Source organism: Elgaria multicarinata, chromosome 4, assembly GCF_023053635.1.
Source record: "Elgaria multicarinata webbii isolate HBS135686 ecotype San Diego chromosome 4, rElgMul1.1.pri, whole genome shotgun sequence".
In the NCBI taxonomy this organism is placed as follows: Eukaryota; Metazoa; Chordata; class Lepidosauria; order Squamata; family Anguidae; genus Elgaria; species Elgaria multicarinata.
Genome location: NC_086174.1, coordinates 78,747,818 through 78,773,759, shown reverse-complemented (window position 1 = coordinate 78,773,759; position 25,942 = coordinate 78,747,818). Strand labels below are relative to the sequence as shown.

Sequence of the window (25,942 nt, the reverse complement as noted above, 5' to 3'; positions counted from 1 at the left end):
GTTAAATATGTGCAAATCTCTCCGAAAGTGGGGTGGGTGGGGGGAGGAGATATTAAATGTGCACATTTCCCTGAAGATGAAAAACAAATTATACAAAAACTTTCTACTCTGCTAATGAGCACAAGGTTGCAGCTGAGGTTGTACTGCAAAGGCCCATGAGATATGTGCCAGGAGTGGGCAGGAGGACTTGGGGGCAAACAAGCCATGGCAAGCCATAGAGCACCTGATCGTTTGTCAGAAGTAACGTGGGTTAGCAAGCAAACAACCAATCCAACATAGCTTATTTTCAGGGTGGCTTACTGTGACGTGCAAAGCAGCCCATTGTCTCCCTCATTCTCTGTTGCTTTTTGAAAAAGAGATAGTTTTTTATTTGGCTGGAACACCTCCACTGGAAGAAGCCAGCTTTGCGTGCTGTCCTTGGTAGAAGGCCTTTGTGCTAGGAGGAACCTAATACATTTCTACATTAGAAATGTAACCTAGAAAGTATTTTCCACGTGGAGATATATTTTTCTATTTCAAGTACATACATTTTTAATTTGCAACAAATTACTGTGAAAACCATAACAAATTATGAAGAAGTTTGGAATAATTTGTAAACGTTAGTAAGTATTTATAATGTCCATTTGAAGAACTACAAATGTTAACAAAAAATGACGGACAGCAAAAATTAGTTGGTCCATTAGTTAGTTCTGGACTGCCAGCAAGTGAGCTAATAATATTTAAACAAAGAATAGGAGAATTCAGTGTTATTACAAGATTTCCTTTGTACAAGGGAATAAAGAAGCAGGAGGTGATAATTTAAAAATACCAACACATGTAAGAGTTGAGGATATTCTAAATGACAGCAACATCAAGCTGCAGAGATTGCAGCTGGATGATCCATTTTGGGGCTAGATACCTTGATCTTCCATGGAATCAAACAACAGCAGGCACTAAGGCAAGACTGAGAGAGGCAGTCTAACAGACTAGACTGTTGAGTGAGAGAGAAAAAGACAGTGAATGAGTGGCAAAGAAAAGAGAATGGGAAAACACATAAAAAGAGACAGCAGACACAATACATAACATAACATACACTAGAATACATGCTTTCAGAAAGGAGAGAGGAGTTGCTATATTGAGACACACATTTTCCATATGAACCAAATGTACTCAGAGTGATGGAGAGAGGAAAAATGGAAAACGGTTACTCTACTGGGTGATCATGTTTCAAGTAAAAGGGCAAATCCTTTTTTTTTTTAAAGAAAAACAACCAGTTCCGTGGGGAAGAATGTGGTTAAATAAGGGCCCACCACAATGACCTTACAAAAACTGGCTTGAATTGGGGCCAGTTCACACATTAAAAATCAGGCTTCGCATGATGCACCCCAACCCGTACCAAGGGATTAATTTGTGTGCAGAATGGTAGTCCAGACCTTTAGCGTGTAAGCTGGCCTGTTGCTGAAGCAGGTTCTGTTAAGTTGGGTGCTGTTTTTTAATTTCTGATAGTCTTGCATTTTTAATGGTGTTTTTAATGTATTGTTCTTTATGAGTTTATTTTAATCTTGGTTTTATCACTGCTAGTCATCTTAGGGACCATTCTTTGGTCAGAAAATGGAATATAAAACAAATCAAATCCATCAATAATATGTGAATCAAGTCACAAGCACATACAGACTATTTGTTTATCTATCCCAGTACTGTCTACTCTGACAGGCAACAACTCTTCAGAGTCTCAGGTCGAGGTCTCTCATATCACTTGTTACCTGACCTTAAGCATAGTTCAGTTTTTCACAGCATGCACTTTTCCAGAAAAGGTCTTAATTTACACCAGTTGTGGACTAAATAGATGGACATCATTTTTAGATATGGGGACATGTGCTACCTATGGCATATGAATGCACATGTGCAGCAATTGTTCATAATATAAAACACAATGACATAACAATCATGCACTTTTTCATAAAAGCACCAAATGTATATAATTTGCAAGTAATTCTATATAAGGAGACATGTGGTATAGTGCATGTGTGCACATGCACAGCTGACTGAAATAAATCTGAGCATGGTAAAACACATGTGCAATATCACATGCATGATCTAGAGAGTCTCACAATGTTTTAGTCAACCAATAGTATAAATTCGGTGTTTTTATGAAAAAATCCATGATTACAATGAGTCACTGTGTGTTAGAACAAAGATATGAAATTATCTGGTTATGCTTGCACACACATGCGCTGTAACAAATATCTGAAAATTCACTATACTTTTGTCCACAAACACTGTAAATTTGACAGTTTTGAGAAAAAGTATAAACATAACAGATTTTACTATCTCCACCAGGGACAAGTGCTGCCAAGAACAGCTTTTATACAGATCATAATGAAGCAAATGTTGCACAAAAAGCCATGAAAACAGAGAACATAATAGCATTAAGTCCACGTTATACAATTCAATGTGTGAATTAAGGAGAATGCAATGAAGGAGCGACCTTGTCATTTATTTGTGGTATCTTCTATGGGAAAAAATGGCAGGCCTGAAATCAAATACAAGCTGAACTTTGAATTTTCATTGTATTTTCTACAAAGCTAGAGGATTTACAAAGGGAATAAGGGCTCTATTCTCTGCTTGTTCATAAAAGCACAAAAAAACCAACCTAACCTGTTTTAAAATCAGTGCTTTTGTCTGGAACATTGCATTGTATTGTTATTTTCTTTTTTAAGTTGAGCTGCAGTATAGATCTTAAATGTAGTGCTTTTAAAACGGTTTTCAGCCTTTTCTAAATATGGAATAGAATAAATATGTAATTTGTGCATCTATAGTTTCATGCTAACTTAATTTTAGATTATTTGTGCAATATATTACACTGACCTGGCTCACACAACATGACAACCCACCATGGATAACTACCAATTGTGAGTTTTCATGATGTCCAAACCCAGCACGGTTTCCGCAGGGTAGCATATTTCTCACAAACAAACCACCAGAGAACCCATGGCTTGTTGCTGGGTTGTTCAGGATGGCTTGTTTTCAGGGTGGCTTACTGTGACTCTGAACCAGCAGGGCAACTTCATCATGTTTTTTCAGCAAGAACAGGACAATCTCACTAGTACCACCAGCATTCTTCCTCATCCCTTGTGAGTGCCCTCTGTCCTGTGCCCTTAAAAATCTAGAACAAAGGCCGGAGTCTGTTCCAAACACATTGGCACTCTTTTAAAAAACTGTTTTCAGTCTTGTGCAAGTGCGTTGATGTGAAAGTGGCTGCTATGAAATTTGTGTAATTTCCTACTCAGCTTTACTGCTTCACCATGAAATTTGTATATATTTATTGGCCTCCTTTACTGCTCTGCCATGAAAATTTGCAAAAGTTTTCTTGGAAATTGTGTATCTTTACCAATTCCCCTCACTGTTCTGCCTTGAAATTTGTGTAAATTTACTGATTGCCCTCACTGCTCTACAACTCACAAGTATATCTGACAGCTGACAATGGAGACCAGCGGAGGAAAGCTACAAACACAAAGATGGGTGTGAGCAGGGGAGCCAAAAGCAGCCAGCAACTGCAGGAGAAGGCTCTTTTGGGGTTGGATGTGTTTACCGCGGGAGTAGGTAAAGCAGCCTTTTAAAAAGACGTTCGCAAACAAGGGAAGCACAGAAGGCAAGGATGAAATTTAAATGGACATTGACAAGAGGGAGATATCAATATGCTTAGCTAAACAACAAACAGACGATCTTGAGCAAGACCGCGAAAAAAAGCGAACACATCACCGTCTTCATTAAGGCTCAGAAAATGAATTCCATTTGGCAATCTGATGCGGGGAGGGCAGGGAGTTTCTCTCATGAGCCATCAACCCCAGGGGATCAATTGCATAAAGCATGTTAATGTAGGAACCGAGGAAACAAGGAGTTCTGCTTTAAAGGCCCCTGGGATACGTGCGGGCAGCCAGTGGGAGGACTGAGGGGCACTAAGGGAAGGAACATGTCCTGGCAAGCACAGAGCACCCAGTCATCCGTCCGATTCTCAAGCCAAAAACCAATCTATAGTGACTTATTCTCAGGGTGGTTTAGCATGGCATGTGAACTCACCCACTGTCTCCTCAACCTTTTGTTCAATTTCTCACCTTTTGCTCAATTTCTTCATAATCATCTTGGTAACTTCCACAGAGTGCGCTGGAAGAGGACGAGAAGGTTGGACCCTGAGAATAGTACTGAGAACTTCTATAGCCATCTCTCCGTAGCTTGTCACATTCTGTAAGGGTAAGGGGAGATACATCATTACTGATCTTGGTGGTATACAGACTCTAAAGCAAGTGATGAAAACAATAACAAAGTCAATTTATTTAGCTTATACAACTTCATCACCCCAACACCCCCTCTGGAAAGCATCCACCTGAAAAAAACTGGCACGGTCTCCAGGCAACTGGCACTGATGGAATAATATCTGGGCAGGGATTTGAAACCAAAGGTTCACCCCTATATTCTGTGCCCAAAAAAACTCATTTCAAGGTGACCTAAATTCTTCTCCAGGAAAAGCAAAAATCTCAGACCTGAATAAATTCTACAAATTTAAAATATTTGAATATATTTTGCTATTTTAATAAATTCTGGCTTTGCTAGATATACATTCCACCTCAACCTCTGAAAGTCCTGCTATGTCTAGCTCTGGCTTCTGAGGTTCTACCAATGCACATATTTTCAAGTCCACTGTTGCAGCTAGATAATCTACTAATATGTTATATATAATAATGGATGCAGACATTCTCTGAAAATGGAGTGTTGTATCTAATGCTGTACTCCTAGCAAAATGTATTCCTTCTCTCTACTACAGCCCACCCCCACCCCCGTGTTCCCCATAAATTTGCTCTGGAAAGAAGGGACCCTATAGAGACAATTTGGGAGCTGTGCATAGGTTGCAGGGAGGGGGATCCCATTGTGCAAGCTTAAGTCCATTTGCATGATGTTGGATGTAGCTCTGAAGTTTATTCCCCACATGCAAATCATTTGATGAAAAATAGACCTAAGACAGCCCAAACTATGCTTTTCTCCAAACAATACTGGAGATAAAGCAGTATTTACTGTTTATATAACATAAAACATGTGCTATGTATAAGACATGCGTACATTTCACTTCTTTTTTAAAAAAAGTTGTCAAAAACAGACTGAGATCTTCCTTAAAGTATAGTCTGGATGGACAGATGGCAGTCTACTGCACCATTTAGGTAGAAGATTGCTTGTAACACAAGGCAAGGGACAGGGGTCTTATTCACCAGTCTGATAGTCCATAATATGCTTAAAATCTGAGTAGAGATCTTGCTCACAACTAAAGCGCCATCTGCTAAACAGCTTTGGCACAGACCACTCAGCAGACCGCTCTGCATGGGGATGAAAAAAGCTACTATAACATTTCTCCCCAACAGTGATGGGGGAGACAAAACACCAATTAAAACAAAAATTCTAACTTGGTCTTCTTCAGACCAAATAGGAATTGATGAGATGGAAAAACAAAACAAAAATTGAAATAATCTTTCCATGCAACTTCTAATCAGCATCCACTACATTAAATTGGCTAAAATCCCATCGTTTCGGTAGATGCTTTCCAATCTCTGCCTTCTTAATTGATATTCAGTGAAATGCTGCTAAAGAGTAACAGACGCTGGAGCATAAGGGAAAAATGAAATCTTTAAAATGTGAGTGAACATACTAATCTGCCTAGCCCAACTGCTTCTTTTACCTACCCAGAAATTCTGAGAAATTTCTTTTCTTCTGTACAATATGGATTGTAATGTCATTCCAACAGGTTTCATGAAGGATCAGGGTAGAGATATAGTGAAAGCCATTTAACAGTCTCATATATACACATATTCTGAGTCCAATTTAACCCTACGTTTAAATAAAATGTACTGTTAACAATCCAGTTTTAGAATCAAATATTTGTCCCATAAAAATACCTGAGGATGTATTGCAATTTGTTAATTCCAAATGAAATCATTTGCAACTAACAAAGCATGCTTTTATGGAGAACTTCCCATTTATAGTAAATAATGTCGAAGAAACAACCAGGGTCAATAATACTGCACAGTACATGATACCCAATAACAATGTGTGTGATCTAATAACTCCACAGTTTTTTAAATATAACACACACACAGCCCACATAATTATAACAGTTACATAAATATGACAGTAATTAACAGTGCAGTAATCTGAGTAGTTCAGAGAGCTTCGGCTATTGGGCAGTATACAAATGCAATAAAAAAATAAAAAAATAAAATTAACTTTAACCACAGATATTACAGAACTTGCAATCAAAGCACATAACAACCCAAACAGCCTATGTACAGTCATCAAATTTCACAACTGCATGCATATGATAGACAAAATGGTTTCATGGAAGCACATCATTGCAACAATTTTGTATCACTGCATCAGCCACAGAGATGGCACCTGCTCCTTTTCTTGATGTCAACAGTAGCTGGCACTAACAGTTCTCAAGCTACATCTCTTGACATGCAAGTTGATTATGCTCCAAGAATCAACCCAGTGTTTAACAATTCCAGACCCAGGTCCACGTCCACCTATATGCATGGTTTTTCAGTTTTCTCTATCATTCCAGAAGGGGCAGAATTGATCCCAGTAGCTATAAAGAATAAAAAACATCAATTTTCCACTATATTTACAAGGGGGAGCTGAAACATCACATAGTGCAGTATCCAACAATGTCATTCTGCTAAGGCAAATTATATTGCGTTAATGTAAGGACCTCTACTGCAACGCCAATAGTGTTAGCTTGCACAACAGGATTCCCCGGAAAACCTGTCACACCTCATCATGTGGTTGAAGAATAACAGAGGTGGGTAACTTTGGGATGTCTGGGGGCCACTTTCACCCTCAAGATTCCCCACAGGCCACATACACACACACACACACACACACACGTACGTGTGAGAAAAATAGAGAGGGGGGATATATGCTAAAAGATCAGCATTTCCACATTCAGATAGATAACATCTGTTTTGCTTCATTTTAGTTTTTCAGTGAGGTCTAGAACTTTCTCTACTGTCACCACTATTTTCCTCAGTTCGCCAGACTCACTTACTTTAAAGTTCAGGCATGAGCATCTGCCCTACTTCTTCTGCAATGAAGACAGGTGCAAATAATTTATTGCAGCATCTCATTTAACTCTCTAAATGATTAAGTAGACAATCTTTTAAGTATTCTTACTATCCTTTTGCAGGCCACCATTTTTATCACAGAAAAATATAGACCGGTTGACACATAGTGGCCCAGTTCAGATGATCATATTTCAGTTAATTAAACTAGAATACACACAAGCATTTTGCCTATGCAAACAGAACCTTTGCTTTTCCCTTTGTGAGAGCCATGATTAAACTAGTTCCATGCATATCTTGGTTTAATAAGCTCAGATAAAATAATCCAAGCATGGCCATTTACAAACCATGGTTCCCCATTATGTCGATTCAGGGAGCCATGGTTTGTTTTAACTGTGGTTAGTTAACAAGCCAAGATATTAACCCATACTTTGATCCTAGTTTCTTTTAACTAACTACCATCAGAACAAATCATAGTTCCCAGATTTCAGATGTAATGGGAAACTGAACTTAGTTCTAAAGTGGAAGTGGGCAGTTTTGATCTCTTCCTCTCATGTGCAAAAAGGTTTTTGCCTTTAAAAAAGAATGAGCATTTTGTGCTTTAAAAATGTATTTAATTCAAACGAATTTAATTTAAATGAAGTAGAAATTGTTCCCCAATTTTATTTGTTAATGTATAAGCAGAATGCACGTCCTGACCGTTTTCTCCTCTATAAAAAACTCACAGCTCCCATACAGGTGGAAATATTAAGACTACTTTTCAGGAGAAATTTTCTGTATGGAAATATTGAATAGAAGTATAGAAAAGCTGAATGTAAAGTACAACCAGGAAACAATGTTTCCTTTTGTTTTCCAGAAGGTTTTGCTCTTACTAAAGCCTAGCAAAGCCAGACCCGAAATTTATGTAGTCTAAATTTATTCATCAATTCCATTACCTAGTTTCAGTAGTCTTCCACAAAAGCACCAGTAAAAAAAGAACAAATTAAAACATGTTCTATGTTCATTTCTAGAAACAGAAAGCCTTTTTGTTGAGCCCAGGAACTGAATCCCATCTGACAAAGAGAGATTTTAATTGCAACGTTCTGAATAGGGTATAATGCCAAACTTCATGATTAAATTCAGAGGCGCAGGATTATGAGAGATAACCAGGTTTATTGTCTTCTCATCAGTATCTCTCATCTCCTAAACTCATCATATTACATGGGTACTTATCTCTTTTAAACACTACAGGAAACTGAGAAGTTCTAGCAAAACCTCATCAGATTTCTCGTCTTCAAAGCCAGCCTTTGTTAATAAAGACAGCATATTGCAAGCGCTATACAATACATTAGCAGAAATAATATTTTACAAGATTATGAAGATTATACAGAGGGATACTGAAGACCACCTACAAAAATGAAAAGGCAACTCTTAAAAGTCACCTTGACTTCTTATCTTATTGTATTTTTGTTTGTACTGATTCACAGTATTTTGGGAAACTTCACAAAACGCTTGACTACTTCCTTGCACACACATTACATTAAACACATTATATGTTAGCACATAATCCAAAGTATTCCACATTTACATATATCTCTTGCCCATCTGTGGCCCATGCTTGAACTGTCCATGCACATGGACTATAGTGACTTTCCCTTGTCTGGGTAGAAAAGACCACAAGATCAGACCCTGAGCATGTGGTTACAATTTATGCACCATGATATAGCACTGTAGGTTCTCACATGGCTGTGGGTTGAAGTTGAGTAGGTCTATGGTGCTACACTTATGAAACATTGGGAGGTTTTTCTTCACCAGTGTTAAACCTACAACTCAAATTGCATTGACTCAAGGACCCTTATACCCAATTCCCAGGATCCTAATGACTTTTTTTTTTGCATAGCTCAGCAGATCATGCAATTACAAGCCTCTAGCAATAGCTGCATCTAAAAATCTAAATGTTCAAGTTGTGTTTTTGAATCCAAGGGAAGACCAGACTACCCCCATCCCCTGTAAATTAAAAAGGGGAGATATTATTTAGATTTCAGAAAACAATACAAGTTCTCAGATATCTTGAGAAGCTGTAAGCGTACATTTTCTCTCTCTCTCTCTCCCAATCCCCCATCCCTTTTCTGAAAGAGCAAGCTACTCAGTAAAGAACCGGCTGGTTTTTGTGGGGAGGGGGGAGCAGGAGAAGCCAGAATGACAAGCTTCCCTCCTGCCCTTTGAGATTACTGCCAATTTTGTGTCATTTTGATGTCTGAAGCTAATGTTGCTTCCTATGTAGTTTGCCAAATTTTTAGAAATGCTTGGAAGGGGCAGATTTATGACTTTCTGGTTAGAAATAAATATATTCAATATATTTATGAAGAAAAAGCCTATGAATAACCAATCTTACATTATGGAGTGCTTCCTCACAAGGTTCTTATACTGGAACTCCAGGGCTACACAGAAAACTGCCTTTTTCTTCCCTTGCTCCTTTGATAACAGAACCATACATTAGTGAAAACCTTATTTTATTTTAATTAAAACACTGTGGGTATTTTTAGGAAGAAACGATTCCAATTCTCAAACATGCAAAGCTTTTGACACCTGGTTGTAGATCCCTTAAAAGATTTCATTATTTTCCCCACAAGTAATTTAGTCCAGGGGGAAAAAATGCTAGTTTGCTTCTCCTCATTCTGTGATTATTTAAACACATTTTTAAAAGCTCTATTTCTTTTAGACCTTCACATTAACTCTGTAGGCCGGGGTTCTCCAGATGTGCTAGACTGCAACTCCATCTTTTCCGGCCAGTATGCCATACTTCCTGGGAATGATGGGAGTTCTAGTCCAACGCATCTGGGGGAGGGGGCACCAGGCTGGGGATGGCTGCTGTGAGGAAATCATGTCGCAGTATGGTTTAACCATTTGAAGGCATGCAATTATGCTTACAAACACTATTGGGAAATTTATACACACATGTTGATCCCACCCCTCAAAACAGAGTAAAAATGGGGCTTTTTCAATGCAGAAAGACTAAACTTAGGTATGCCTTAAAGAGGTGGACAGGCTGCAGCCGTCAGGCTTCTGCAAAGTGATCAGTTCAAATCCTGGCAAGAGTGACTTGTGAGGAAAGGGAGAGGGAAGAAATGCAGCGTCAGAAGAAATTGGGATTTTAGAAAGCAAAAGAAAAGCAGATGGCTTCACCCACTACTGGCACATTGGAATGTCGCCGTTGACAGAAAAAGGGTGTCAGCTCCTGGTTTAAACGTTTAAAGTTACAAGGGAACATCTGAAATGGCCTTATACACGTAAGGACCAATCCACCATTGGTTGGAGCTGCTCAGGAACAAGCAAAGATACTGCCCCACACTCGTTCACCACTTTCATTTTGCATCTGGTTTAGTAAACAACCTAGGAATACCCTGAATGCAGACTCATCATTCAGGATTGTTGAGAGAGAAACAAAACAGATTTTTAACCCAATGACAAATCATGGGTTAAAACTGTGAGTTGTTTCTTCCTCAACAACCCAGAGCGCCTGACTTGCACATCACAGGAAACAATCCTGGAATGTTTCTGGGTTGTTTGCTAAACCACATGCAAAGCGGAAGCAGTGAGTGGGCATGAGGCAGTGTGCTCATTCACATGCAGCCACTGAGTCAGACCACTGTTCTATCTAGTTCAGCACTGCCTACTCCAACTAGGAGTGAGGATTCATATTCAATGTTATTTAAACTGTTGCCAAACAGTTCAGACAAAAGAACTGAATTTACATAAAACAAAAATCCAATTATGATTTATTTATTTATTTATCACAATCCAGATTGGGTGTTTGATTATTGTAATGCCTGCAGTGGTATAAAATCTGATATTTACAAACTTGAAATCTGGTATTGGGTGCAGAACTCAACATGCTTCAAGGCCTTAGCATTCTGGTTTTGTTTTTTTAAAGAAAAGTAAAGACCTTTCTAGCATTTATAGCTGAAAAGATGCACTTTCAAGCCTATGGGCAACACCTGGTGAGTCTCACAAGTCAATAAGGTGAGCCTAGAAGGAGGTACAGTGAATGCAACTTCAAAGGACAGCCTTACTCTTTGCCACGATTAGCAGAGGCAAGATTAAGCAAAATAGGCAAATATATTTACATGTCAGATAAATCAGATAGTGTTGATGCAGGATTTGGCTTAACTCCGTGGGAAAATTTATAAGCATATTTACTTAACGAAGCATTAAAAGCCCTGATTATACTACTTTCTACTAGCAATTCTGGGACAATATCACAGATCTGCTCTTACAATCTGCCTTATGGAAGTAGTTTTAATAGAGCTTTCCTGCATTCTACACTTCTGACATTTGGGTAGACCCAGGTGCTTCAGAAATGTTATATGGGTAACTATTTGACTGATACATTGCCTATTTGACTGATACATTGCACCCCGGTTGTGGAATGAGCTCCCCAGAGAGGTCTGCCTGGCGACTACACTGTACTCCTTTCGTTGCCAGCTGAAGACCTTTTTATTCTCTCAGTATTTTAACACTTAATTTTAACTTAAGTTTAAATTTTACTGTTCTAACTCTGTATTTTAATCTTATATCAATTTTGCTGCGTGGTTTTATCCTGGTTGTGCTTTTTATACTGTATTTTGTAATTGTGCTTTTAACATGTTGGTTGTTTTATTATGGTTTTAATTTTTGTGAACCGCCCAGAGAGCTTCGGCTATTGGGTGGTATAAAAATGTAATAAATAAATAAATAAATAAATATATTTTCAACAGCACATGCAGAAAACAGTCAAATTGGTCAACCACGTCATTTCAGGTAAAACAGTTCCACCACAATTTCAGAACAAGGATTAGAAATTAGAAATGAAGGTTGTAAAATGATTTTAACAATGGATCAACAATGGATACTGCAGGTACTGCTGCTGACCCATTACAAGTTTTACTAGCACATTGATAGGCAAAGCAGAACTATCACTACAAAGCTGATTCCATGGAATAGGAAAAACCTGAAGACTAAAAAAGAGAAAGTAAAAGAGCATATAGGAGCTATCATTAGTCCGGCAGTATCCCTGCAGTAGGTGAAGAGTGAAAATCTATTGGCAACATTTGCACGCCTGAAATGCTCAGCTTCACTAAATTCAGTGTAAATTCTTGGTTCAGCCTGTCATACTGTGTTCAGGAGAAAGAGGTGAGAAATTATGGCTATTTTTCACATGGTGGTCCTTTCAAGATAAGAGTTCCATGAAATTTCAAAATCTGACTTGCTCAGCACAAGAAAGCTGACTTGCTCAGCATTAAAAAAAAAGTGTGTGCATACAGTCATACTACTGATTTCTGACTGTTTTCAGTCTGGCAGCTGAAGGAGTCTGGTAATGATGGAGAAAGAACAGGTAAGTTGAAGCAGAAGGAACATGCACATGCAGATAGGGGAGGATGCATCCTGCATAATGCCCCCTGCCCCAAGTGTCTAGGTCTGACAGTGCTCTATGTAATCTCCTAAAATAGTTCATCTCTGCTATGTATTCCAATACTTGTGTGGGTTGATTGACCAGAAAACAGACTTGGGCTCTTCCCTACAGGCCTCTCAACCATATTTTACACTTCTGGTCCATATGAAGGTTCAGATATGAATAATGGAGTTTCTATTATATTGTTGATTTTATAATCCATCAACAATAGATACTGCAAAAGCACAAACCAGCTGGCAAAACATCTAGTTTCCAAAGCCATTTAGATCACAACAGCAGTTTGAAAGAGAATTCTTTCGGCTCTGATACAAGATCTATTTCTGTCTCACAGTCTAAATAAGGCGAACATCAGCTATTGAACCACACAAGAAGGTATTCAACTTGGAACAGGACCCATTTCTGTAGATAAAAATCCCCATATCAGCAACAGAAATGTGTTGTCACAAGGACTGCTCCATGTCAAGCTTAGTTTTAAAATGATGTTGGAGAGAAAAACCATTGCAGCTCTTGGTCTGTTGCTGAAAAACAGCCAGCATGGAATATAAAGCAGGTTCATGAACTTTATCCATAATACAATACACAGCAGTTTTGAAAAGAGAAACCCCTTTACTTTTTTACTGAGTCAGGAATTCCAACAGATGTAATGCCAAAGCAGATTAACTGAAATATGTTTGGTTTAACAGAATCTAGCTGATTTTGCTAAATTTGGCATGACATAAAATTACTCTTCTTCCATCATTAAATCACCAGACAACAGAAGGTTAGTTGTCCAGTCCACATAAATTATCTACACATGCATACAAGAACCAAACATGTAACCAGTCCTTCTTTTTAATTGTTTCCAAAGCCAAAGAGGCAAGCTAATGCTGAATTTTAAAAGTAGTTTGTTTGTTTTTGGCTATCAGAGATTCTGCTGTGAACATTTCAAGCCCTTTTTGTAAATAGCACCTTGGATCAACATTGAAATCTGAGTTGCAACAACTCCATCTCCATCTCTAAAGTGGAGAGGAGGAGGAGGAGGAGGATTATGTATGCCGCCTTGGGTTCCTTGCAGGAAAAAAGGTGGGATACAAATGCAAAAATAAATAAATAGCTTCCTATACCACTGAGATTTACGTGGGATAAGCCAACACACACTTTTAAAATAGAAGCCAGTGAAAGATGACACTAGCCACCTCTTGGTCCACAGCACCAAAAATATTCCTAATAGTTGTTCCATCTAGCCCACTTTTAGCTAGTTTGTTAATCAGAATATCATGGGGCACTTTCTCAAAACTTTTGCTGAAGTCAAGATATTTGATGTCCACAGCATTCCCACAGTCCACAAGGGAGGTTACCCGATCAAAAAATGAGATCAAATTAGTCTGACAGGACTTGTTCCTGACAAATCCATGTTGGCTTCTAGTGATCATCGCATTGATTTCAAGGTGTTTACAGATTGACTTCTTTATCATCTGCTCCAGAACTTTCCCAGGGATGGATGTCAGACTGACTGGTCTGTAGTTCCCAGGTTCCTCCTTTTTGCCCCTATCTTCAAAAAGGGCAAAATGCTGTGGACATCATATATCTTGACTTCAGCAAAGCTTTTGAGAAAGTGCCCCAGGATATTCTGATTAACAAACTAGCTAAAAGTGGGCTAGATGGAACAACTATTAGGTGGATTCACAGTTGGCTACAGAATCGGATTCAAAGAGTACTTATCTTGTGTTTAATCTTTTTTTATTATTTCCAAACATCAGTAAATAAAAAACACTAACAAAACAAACACATCCACAAAATAACACAAAACAAAATCAAACAAACAAAACACCAAATAAAATGTTCTTTCAATATTCTCCTCAGCAAAAATATATAATAATATTGTCATTATTATTGTTTTTCTTTATCACTGTCAAATCCAAATCTCTAATTTCTTATCAATGGAATACTTATCAATGGAACCTTCTCAAACTGGGGAGAGGCAACGAGTGGGGTACCGCAGGGCTCAGTCCTGGGCCCAGTGCTCTTCAACATTTTTATTAATGATTTGGACGAGGAGATGCAGGGAACGCTTATCAAATTTGCAGATGACACAAAATTGGGTGGGATAGCTAATACCCTGGAAGACAGAAACAAACTCCAAAGTGATCTTGATAGGCTAGAGTGCTGGACTGAAAACAACAGGATGAAATTTAATAGGGATAAATGCCAAGTTCTACATTTAGGAAATAGAAACCAAAGGCACAGTTACAAGATGGGGGATACTTGGCTCAGCAATACTACAAACGAGAAGGATCTTAGAATTGTTGTATATCGCAAGTTGAATATGAGCCAACAGTGCGATATGGCTGCAAGAAAGGGAAATGCTATTATGGGCTGCATTAATAGAAGTATAGCTTCCAAATCATGTGAGGTACTGGTTCCTCTCTATTCGGCCCTGGTTAGGCCTCATCTAGAGTATTGCGTCCAGTTCTGGGCTCCACAATTCAAGAAGGACGCAGACAAGCTGGAGCGTGTTCAGAGGAGGGCAACCAGGATGATCAGGGGTCTGGAAACAAAGCCCTATGAAGAGAGACTGAAAGAACTGGGCATGTTTAGCCTGGAGAAGAGAAGATGGAGGAGAGACATGATAGCATGCTTCAAATACTTAAAAGGTTGTCACACACAGGAGGGCCAGGATCTCTTCTCGATCCTCCCAGAGTGCAGGACACGGAATAACAGGCTCAAGTTAAAGGAAGCCAGATTCCAGCTGGACATCAGGAAAAACTTCCTGACTGTTAGAGCAGTGCGACAATGGAATCAGTTACCTAGGGAGGTTGTGGGCTCTCCCACACTAGAGGCCTTCAAGAGGAACTATCAGGGATGCTTTTGGGTGGATTCCTGCATTGAGCAGGGGGTTGGACTCGATGGCCTTGTAGGCCCCTTCCAATTCTGATATTCTATGATTCTATGATTCTATGGTTTACGTTTTGTACAGTTTTCTGCAACAATGTAGGTTCACCAGAAGAAAGGACACCACTGGAGAGTTGTGGGCGTCTTCGTGAGCAAATTTGGAAGGAGGCGGGTACAGGGAGGAGGGGATGCAGGGGACGTCTGGTTGTTCAAGTGGAGGTTTGCTAACAATATGTTTGATGTTACCCAATGATTCCTATTTCAAATCACATTGCATAAAAAGCCAGTCAACTTTTATCTCTAGAATTACCAGTAATACTAGAATCATGTGTAAAACCACTCTGCAAAGTATTCTGAACAATGGTTCACCCTTTTAATTTTCCCATATGATGTTTCTGTCCATTTTATCAACTTTATTTTATAAAATATAATATATTTTAGAGACTGTATTGTGCTCCCTAGTTTTTTATTTAATATTTTATTTAATATTTTAATTTCCCCTAATTCAGAAACAACATGTAATACAGTCCTTTATATACCACACACATCTCATGATATAGATTTTCTGAGACTACAGTTTGGTAGAGGTAAGTTGCAATTACTATCTCTGTTTTGATATTGTTTTTTTCTATTCAAAAGGTATCTCAACAAGGTAGCTTACAACAACACTAAATAATAAAATACCATTAGAACAATAAAATATTCAGTACCTAAACACACTTATGTAGCACAGGGTAAATAAAGGAATTAACAGCAGTACTACCATAGACACCTCCTCCCACAAAAAATCTACAGCCCCAAACCTGAGGGAATTTTTTTAAGCCTGTTTCAGAGAATGTGAAGGGAAATAACCTTAGCATCCCCCTGAAACTCTATAGCAGTTCGATTCTTTTGAGCCAGCCTACTTTGCCTCAGATCCTGAGACAGTCTAAATAGTTCCATACTCCACTCAGAATTGTGCCTCTTCTGAGGCAAATGCACAGGCCTAGTACAACGTACAGCTACAGCTCCATGTCCCTATCCCTCTCTTCTTGTACCATAGACTTAAACACAATGCAGCATACAACACCATTGTATTACTTGATGCCTTGTCCCTGCCTCACATCAATAATTATGGCCATAGTGGTGGAACAATGCAAGATGCAATGATAATCTGTCACATATTTGCCTAGATGCTAGACTGAAGAGAAAACAAAAACAAGAAGCAGTGCAACTCCATGCCTCTCATAACATCTCATTAAGCCCTAACCTTTATATTAAAGGAAGTTTATACAGTTTTAATGTTATTTCCAAAGGCTTTTAATTGAAGCTGAAATATATACTAATAGGGTGGGGGTGGGGGGGTCTGTTTTAGTTAACTGCAAAAACTGCCTTTCTTTCTGTTTTCAAGCTTGTAAAATGTGGAGATAAGTAGGCATGACTGAAGCAATCTTGTTTTATCATCCATAAGTGTACTGAGATAACATTCCCTTAGAAATCTAAATTAGTCCCAGACAAATGGAGATAATCATGCTGAGCACTCCTCAGAGAGAGCCTGTTAACAAATATAATTTCTAATGTCTGTTTCAACTCCATGCCATTGAAGAACCTGTTGGGTTCCCCAAGTCATACTGACAGTGGCTTTTCAGCCAGTTTTCTGGAATTCTCTGTTTGAGAGAATGGTGAGAAAACTAGAGAAAGGAAAGGTTTAAGTATGGTAATATACGGTACTTTAAACCTGGATTCTCACACTGAGGTGTTACTTCTTTTCTAGTAAAAGTTCTTTTGAACTTTTATTTTCAGCATTAAAGCAGCTTGTCTCCAATACTGAATAAGGAAATAAAAATCACACAGCAGCTGTTCTTTGAAATAAAGATAAGTACATTGAAATCAACACATTCTAGATATTTGTTGTGAAAACATGAATATGAAAGGTGAGCTAGGAACACATTACATCAAAAAGTAAACAAAATGTTGCCATTTCTCCTGGTAGAAATAAATATTCCAAAGTGAGGTAAAACAAAAACCTTCTGAATCCCAAGATATGCAAAAATGTGACATATCTTAAGGTAATAAACCTACCCACACTTATTAGGCAGGGAGTGGCATAGATTGGGGTTGCAAAACTTAAAAGGACACCTCTGATAGTGATCATACAGACAGGCATGGAGATGTAAAATTTTTGCCTTTGACATGCAATTATACAGGATGAGCCATCTGTCCTTCCCTATCAAAATGGACTAGTATGGCCAGTCCAACGTGTGCATAATCTTTCCTTCTAAGATTATGCACATATTGGAAATTAGGCTATGTTTTATATGTTTCAGACCACAGATGAAGAATATGATGCTCTTATCATGTTATGTCCTACTCTAGAACTTTTTCATGTAATACTGCTCTTTTTGCTTAAACCCTCCTAGCTATTATCTTCAAGCATGTACTTTTGAGAATGGTAATTATCATAGGAAGTGACAGATTACAGGGCATAGAACTTTCCACTTAGAAATACTATGATTATGGAGATATAGTCCCAGGCAAGATCCATAAGCACCTGGCTGGAGCATTTCCATTGAACTAATCCCAAGACATCTGAAGGCAAGAGACTGAACATTATTGACATATCCTCTGAAGCCAAACAATTAATTAAAAATATATAAATACAAATTTGCTGAAAATAAGACTTAAAAACAGTAATGGCTACTATCCTGACATTATACTTCAATCCAAGTTCAAAATAAACCCTATACAATCAATGAGTGGGAGGGTGTTATTGCACCATGTCCTACTTCTGGGTTTCCCACAGGCAGCTGGTTGGCCACTGTGTGTGACCATGATGCTAGTCTAGAAAGACCTCTGTTCTGATCTAGCATGGCTCTTCTTATGTAATTTTTCAGATCTTTCTTGAGGGATGTTTTAAATTTAGTTCTCAAACATAGCAGCAAGAAATTCATTTAATGGACCTCTTAAAATGCCACGAAACAGTCAAAATTTATGAAAATGAAAAGGGTCTATATCCAGGCACTGACAAATCCACTCACCATAGCAAGTGTGTTAGTGCACTCTGGCAAGCCTGACAACCTGGGCCAAACCAAGAAACCCCTTTTTCCTACTACTCAGAGGTGCCAGAGGTGCTTCAATGCAGCAGCACCTAACTTGGTGTTTTAAATTTGTAATTTTGTAAATTTTGTAATTTGTAATTTTGCATTGCTGCTGTTTTTATCTGGTTGAGCTTTTATATTGTATTTTATATTATGGTTTGATACTGTTGTTTTATACTTTGAATGGTTTTAATTTTTGTGAACTGCCCAGAGCTCCGGCTGTTGGGCGGTATAGAAATATAATAAATAAATAAATGGTTCACTGGAAAATGCCATGGGGAAAAGGGATCATACTACTGTTCAGAGGCACAATATCCCAAGCAGTCACTTTCCTGACATGCTTTGCTGACTGGAATGGCTTTTGTGTTATGGGATAGAACGTTGGATGCCACTGGTTGAAAGCACTTGGGGACCTCTGACCAACGTTGTCCAAGCAACTACTCTCCTGCCAGCAGCATGTGACTGATGACCCTGGTTGGAGGTGCTCAGGGAATCTTTGACCAGTATTACTCAAGCGGCTTTTTTGACCAGTATTACCCCTGGCTTTTTTGTTAGGAAATGATGGGGGGGTGCGGGGAGGGAGGATGCTGGTAGACAGGAAAGGAATATACCCGGTCACTACGTTCAACATCTAAGGTCCTCCTCCGGGTGCCTACTCAAAGAGAGGCTCGGAGTGTGGCAACAAGGGACAGGGCCTTTTCGGTGGTGGCCCCCAGACTATGGAATGATCTCCCTGACGAGGCTCGTCTGGCGCCAACGCTGCTATCTTTCCGGCGCCAGGTTAAGACTTTCCTCTTTGCCCAGGCATATGGCAGCACATCTTAATTACCCACGTTTTAGTTTTTTTTAACGGTTTTTAATGCTTTATGTGTGTATGTTCTACGTTTTAGAATTTTAAATTTTGTATACTTGTTTTAATCTTAATTTTAGAATTTCTGTAAACCGCCCAGAGAGCCCTGGCTATGGGAGCGGTATATAAGTGCAATAAATAAATAAATAAATAAATAAATAAAATTTCCTCACCAGCCTTTCCCAACAATAGGATAGATGGACACTGAGCCAGTCCCAGACCTCTAAGGGCATCACAGACCTGTTATTGCTCAATCTCAGGCAGCTGAATGCCACACATCCCTCTAGGAAGTTGGAGACCGACCGCTTGGGGGTCTCATAACTAGTTAGCACACAACAGTCTTGCTTGTTATCGGAATTAACTAGACAAATCACTCCACCAACTAAGAATGGCCATGCACCACTACCCACAGAATCGAGAAAGACTATCAATCTGACAAGTCTTTCACAGTCTAGGCCAGGTGAGGTTTCCCACGTTGAATCAAATTAAGCCACAGACTCCACTTCTAGTGGTGCTCTTCCATCGATTCCTTTACATTTCAGCTTCACATTCTTATTCCCCACCAGAAGCCAAGGACTTTGTTTCCTGGAATTTGCCCAGTGGATCATGGGAATAACACTACTGGATTGTTAGTCGGCATTGTTTACTGTCAAAACTCTTACTCCTCAGATACTTTACTGGTTGCCACTGCTCAGTATAAAAAATCTACCTGATTTAAAAAATATTGGATTAGAAATTAATCTACAGTGTCTTGTATGTTGGTTATGTTTAATTAATATAAATAGCAATCATTCTTATAGTTTCGCACCCATGTACTTCAGTAGATTCCTTTTTTATTATTTATTTATTTATTGCATTTCTATGCCGCCCAATAGCCAGAGCTCTCTGGGCAGTTTTCAGCACAGAAAAGGCATTCATTATGCACAGAATAGATTCTTCCCAGGTTTCTATGCACAGGTCCCTTCAAAATTCTTCAAAGAAGCACTTGAAAGATGGAAATTTGCCAAAGCCAACAACGTATGTACTATGAATGGTTCAAGGAGTAATAAAAAGCGTCACATTATGATTAAAACTGTTATTCATATTAAATGGTTCCCTTTTGCTTAACAGCTCTTCAATTGTACATATGATTAATACAGTAATCTTCTCAGCAGAATTAAGTGGGGGATGACCTATTTTGCTCATCTGCATATTGATCCAATGAATCATAGCAAAAACAAAGCCTGAGCAAGAACATGTTATTATCAGTATAAGATTAGGGAAACATGTAGGAAAGTCTTCTGATTAATTTTTCAATTTGTTCATTTTACGTTAACCAGATGCCTTTTGGGATTTAATTCAAGCACTTAAATCATTGCTGCTTAAGCCATGGCAGGAACCAGAGGGCATAAGAAAAGATCTCCAACCCTAGCCTGCAATTCCAGTGCCCCAATAAGATGAGATAACTAATGAATCATCAGAGATACTGGGGCCCTGCAGCAATAAGACCAAACGTATATCTATGCACTGATAGTATAGAATCAATATTTACTGTAACACATGAGAACAAAGAGACTGAAATTTTTACATATAGAAGACAGAAGTTGGCTTATTTAGTACAGGTTTATTAAATCTGAAATTGAATCAAGGTTAAAATTAAAACCACATGAAAGCTGCAGCTAGCATAAAAAGTGATAACTTAAAGCTCTCATCTTGTATTTTATACTGTTATATTTTAAATATGATTGTTTTTATTGTTATTGTTGTTGACACCTTAGGTTTTTTGCCCTGGGAGAGAAGCTGTCGTTGGCAACCTCCTCATCTTCACTCACTGCAAGCTATTTTAAAAGGAAAAACAAACTAGGCAAATATTATCTAGTTTGGCTCCTGGTGGTGGTAGACAGGCTGAATTAGTTCCCTCCCTTGGGCTAAAGTTCCAAGAGCTCCAGGTCCAGGACCCATTGAAGGCTCAAGTCTTGGCACGATGCATCGGTGTAGCTAATTCAGTCTAGGTTTAGTTGATAGAACTGAAGCCAGATCCCATGGCTGATGAACTCTAAGTTCAAGGTTCGCCTATGGGGCGGTATATAAATGTAATAAATAAAATAAAATAAAATAAATATTCTTCCCTTTCCATACTCTTGCTGGTCGGCTTAAACTGTGACCTCAAACAATATATTCTTAACAGTACTCTCAACCAATCTTGCCACTCTCCAAAAGTTATGGTACGCTACAGTTTATGGGGAAATGCTTCTGTCTTATACCCTTTAATGGCAACTCACAACTCACTTGGCTGGAGTATGAATACAAAGGAATTTATATTATAGATAATATTACAGATAATATAACATATGCTAAAAAAAAATCTACCAAGGAACAATTTTTAAGCCGATTGCACAGGTCTTTTGTTATTAGAAATTGAACATGTCCTGAACAAGGTGCCATGACAGCAACCCAGGAACAGGGTTCACTTGTGTGAACCAGGTCGGTGTATTGAGACAGACTCAAGAGACTATATGCACATGTACCAATTTTACTTTGGCTCTGAACTCTAAAAATCAGAGTTTTCCAATGCCAAATACTTAAACTTCTCTGTTCTTGCTTTTTATAGGATGTCCTTAAAACTTTCTAGTATGGCTATTTGCACTTACTTCTCTAGTCCCTTACTAAGAAATATTAGGGTCTTGTAAACATACTATTGTGACTGACTGAAAACGACAGGAGCTATAAACTGCCTAAGAAAGATTTGCGGGGACAGCTTTCTTAATGGCAGGACCCAACAAAATCATCTGAAGCACTGATCTGATATTTTCTTTCAAGATTAGTGTGGTTTGGCTTGTTTAATACCTCGAAAAGGTAGCAGAGGTTTTAGGATTACAAAAGCAGATAGGTCTGACTGCTGCAGAGACTCTGTGTTATTCATAATGTTACTGTCAAGTTCTTACCTCTCAGTACCGACTTCAAATTCAGCTTGGCTTGACGGTGCAGGTCCTCGACACAGGGTGGCCTTGTGGAAGGTAGAAACACATTCTCCTGCTGGTGCCAGGGTGCCGTGTAATGGACTGTCCATCTACTCTCTTCATCTAGATTGGAGACAGCTGTGGAAAGGACATAAAGAGAGAATGTAATGTTGCTAGCTTATGGAAGCACCAAAGAATAACTGACAGGCTTGTGGAAATGGAGAGTGAAATGGAGAGGGAAAATTGTAATTTTCTCCAAACATAAAGCTTTTCCCCCACAAACATTTATTATTAAAAGGGCACAGTAGCACCCCTTTAGTTATGATGGGGGGGTCCACCATTATGAGCCTCAATATTCTATTGTGTATAAAAATGGCATCTGTTGAGCTAATGGCTTAAAAATGGACATCCATAATCAATGGGATGACGCCTACAATTGCACCAAATTTCAAACTGATTGATTAAAAGTGTCGTAGGAAGCCCAAAAGTGCTGAAAATTGACACATTTACCCTATTTAGGTCAAATTTTTAAACAGGCATATCATACATTTCTTCCACGTTTTTGGTGAAAGCTACTGATGGACTTTATTCACGCTAGTAGAGGAAGGCAATCCTTCCATAGGTTTGCTAAAGCTTTGAGCAGTGGTTCGAAAGGTATTAAGGCTTTCCTGTCCCATTAAAACCTATGGCAAAAATAGCTGTCAAAGGTATGCAGGGCATGTTCAGTTTCATTCTGAAGCTAGAATGCTGCCGATATTTGCAGAGAGATTCTATGTTGCAAAGGAAATCTAGTAGTTTCATTACAGAATGTGACTCACAAGGTCAAATTAATGTTACTACACAGGTATCGTACCATAATAACAGAGGAGGTTTAAATCCTTTGCCCACCCATGTCTGGTCCTGCTACAGACTGGCCCTCCTCCGTACCTACAATATATACCAAAAAATGACCCAGTTGTAATAAAAACTGCAGGAACATGGGAGATGGCCCAGATACCAACTGCAGTGAGTTAGAGCACCCTATGTCCCATTCTAGAGTCCCAATTTATATTGAATTCTCTGCACTTATTTTTCAGTGTAAAAGAAACACTAAAAGAAACCCACATCAAGCTACTAGCTACATCTTTACAGTAACTTGTAGTTTGGCCCTCAGGGAATTGGGAGTACGTAACTTCAAAGGTGGGGGAAGCAGTGGGATCAGGGCCTCACTCTACCTTTCTGAAAGCTGAAACACAGCACTGCTGCTCTTCCTTTCTGTCAAGAGGAGAAAAGAAATGTGGGGACTGAGGCCCTTGTGCTGCCTTTCTGAATACAGTGCAAGGGCCCTGACCTTCCTGTTCCTTTCTCTGAGGTGGGAAAAGGATGTGCAGGGAACAGAACTCAAACTAGGATCCTTAGAAAATTACAAACACCCATCAAAACAAGTAATACAACAATAATAAAATAATGATCTGGAAATGATAAAAACCAGCATCATATAAAAAGGGAAGATTAAAACAAGTTTAAAACATGCAGGACTTTAACCCAAGCCAAAGAAGCTCAGAAAGCATCTTTTGCATAAAATGAAGTTTCCAAACAGTTCTCAGAGGTATTCATGTAAAAGGGTTTACAGCAACCCAGTCTGGATGGGGAAAGCATAATGGTAATACTTCGATCTAATCAGCACTCGTGTGACTATGGGGGTAGAGCAGCAGACACCAAACTATCCCCTGAAGCTGACTGGACAGTTACAAGTGGAATCATTCCCATCCTGTATTATACACCACTAAGGCTGGTGGTTTCTCAACCAATCATTTTTTAGCCAGTGACTGGGGGCACCCAAGTTCTCCCACTACAGAATAAAAATTACAGTCCCTCCAGCCACAGAAGGTAGATGAAGAGGTGAGAAGAGAACCAGCAGAGGAAAAGCACGCAAGGCACAGTAGATGCATTCTGTCTCTGTATATCAGCACTGTAAAACTGTGCAGGTCATCCAGCTCCAGACAAGGTACTTCAAAGGTATACAACACTGACTAGGTGCTATAACTAAGCCAGGATAACTTTCAGCTAGATCCAGGAAAATTCTAGCTGAGATGCAGACTTGGCATCTCCTTACCTTTGGGGCCTGATTATAGAAAAACCTTTTGGCTGGCAACATTATGACAAAGCTATCAGAACAGGCACTTTAAAAAGGATGCGGCTGAAATTGTGATGTAGAAATATTGCGATGTAGAAATATTCCCATTTCAAATCTTAGTACAATAAAGATGCAAAGTAGCTGGCTGGGGGGATACTGGGAGTTGCAGGCCTTTTTTCTGTCTAAGCATGCAAACAATTGTGCCCTAAATAGAATCATAGAAACATAGAATAGCAGAGTTGGAAGGGGCCTACAAGGCCATCGAGTCCAACCCCCTGCTCAATGCAGGAATCCACCCTAAAGCATCCCTGACAGATGCTTGTCCAGCCGCCTCTTGAAGGCCTCTAGTGTGGGAGAGCCCACAACCTCCCTAGGTAATTGATTCCATTGTCACACTGCTCTAACAGTCAGGAAGTTTTTCCTGATGTCCAGCTGGAATCTGGCTTCCTTTAACTTGAGCCCATTATTCTGTGTCCTGTACTCTGGGAGGATCGAGAAGAGATCCTGGCCCTCCTCTGTGTGACAACCTTTTAAGTATTTGAAGTGCTATCATGTCTCCCCTCCATCTTCTCTTCTCCAGGCTAAACATGCCCAGTTCTTTCAGTCTCTCTTCATAGGGCTTTGTTTCCAGACCCCTGATCATCCTGGTTGACGCTCCAGCTTGTCTGCGTCCTTCTTGAAGTGTGGAGCCCAGAACTGGACGCAATACTCTAGATAAGGCCTAACCAGGGCCAAATATTATTATTAAATAGAGAGGAACCAGTACCTCACGTGATTTGGAAGCTATACTTCTATTAATGCAGCCCAAAATAGCATTTGCCTTTCTTGCAGCCATATTGCACTGTTGGCTCATATTCAGATTGCAATCTACAACAATTCCAAGATCCTTCTCGTTCGTAGTATTGCTGAGCCAAGTATCCCCCATCTTGTAACTGTGCATTTGGTTTCTATTTCCTAAATGTAGAACTTGGCATTTATCCCTATTAAATTTCATCCTGTTGTTTTCAGCCCAGCACTCTAGCCTATCAAAATCACTTTGAAGTTTGTTTCTGTCTTCCAGGGTATTAGCTATTCCACCAAATTTGGTGTCATCTGCAAATTTGATAAGCGTTCCCTGCACCTCCTCGTCCAAATCATTAATAAAAATGTTGAAGAGCACTGGGCCCAGGACTGAGCCCTGCGGTACCCCACTCGTTGCCTCTCCCCAGTTTGAGAAGGTTCCATTGATAAGTACTCTTTGAGTCCGATTCTGTAGCCAACTGTGAATCCACCTAATAGTTGTTCCATCTAGCCCACTTTTAGCTAGTTTGTTAATCAGAATGTCATGTGGTACTTTGTCAAAAGCTTTGCTGAAGTCAAGATATATGACATCCACAGCGTTCCCACAGTCCACAAGGGAGGTTACCTTATCAAAAAATGAGATCAAATTTGTCTGACAGGACTTGTTCTTGACAAATCCATGTTGGCTTCTAGTGATAACCGCATTGATTTCAAGGTGTTTACAGATTGTCTTCTTTATAATCTGCTCCAGAATTTTCCCAGGGATAGATGTCATACTGACTGGTCTTTAGTTCCC

The 25,942-nt window shown here is 39.1% G+C and overlaps 1 protein-coding gene across 2 annotated transcripts in view; it reads right to left on the bottom strand.

Moving 5' to 3' along the window:
• NHSL1 (NHS like 1) overlaps positions 1 to 25,942 on the bottom strand; it is a 191,539-nt gene that overhangs the window by 31,916 nt on the left and 133,681 nt on the right. For both annotated transcript variants that reach the window (XM_063124615.1, XM_063124616.1), the window contains exons 2-3: positions 22,236 to 22,388; positions 4,095 to 4,222 (exon numbers count right to left, since the gene is read on the bottom strand). In XM_063124615.1, coding sequence (XP_062980685.1) covers positions 4,095 to 4,222; positions 22,236 to 22,388 — 281 coding nt within the window. The remainder of the gene's footprint in view (positions 1 to 4,094; positions 4,223 to 22,235; positions 22,389 to 25,942) is intronic.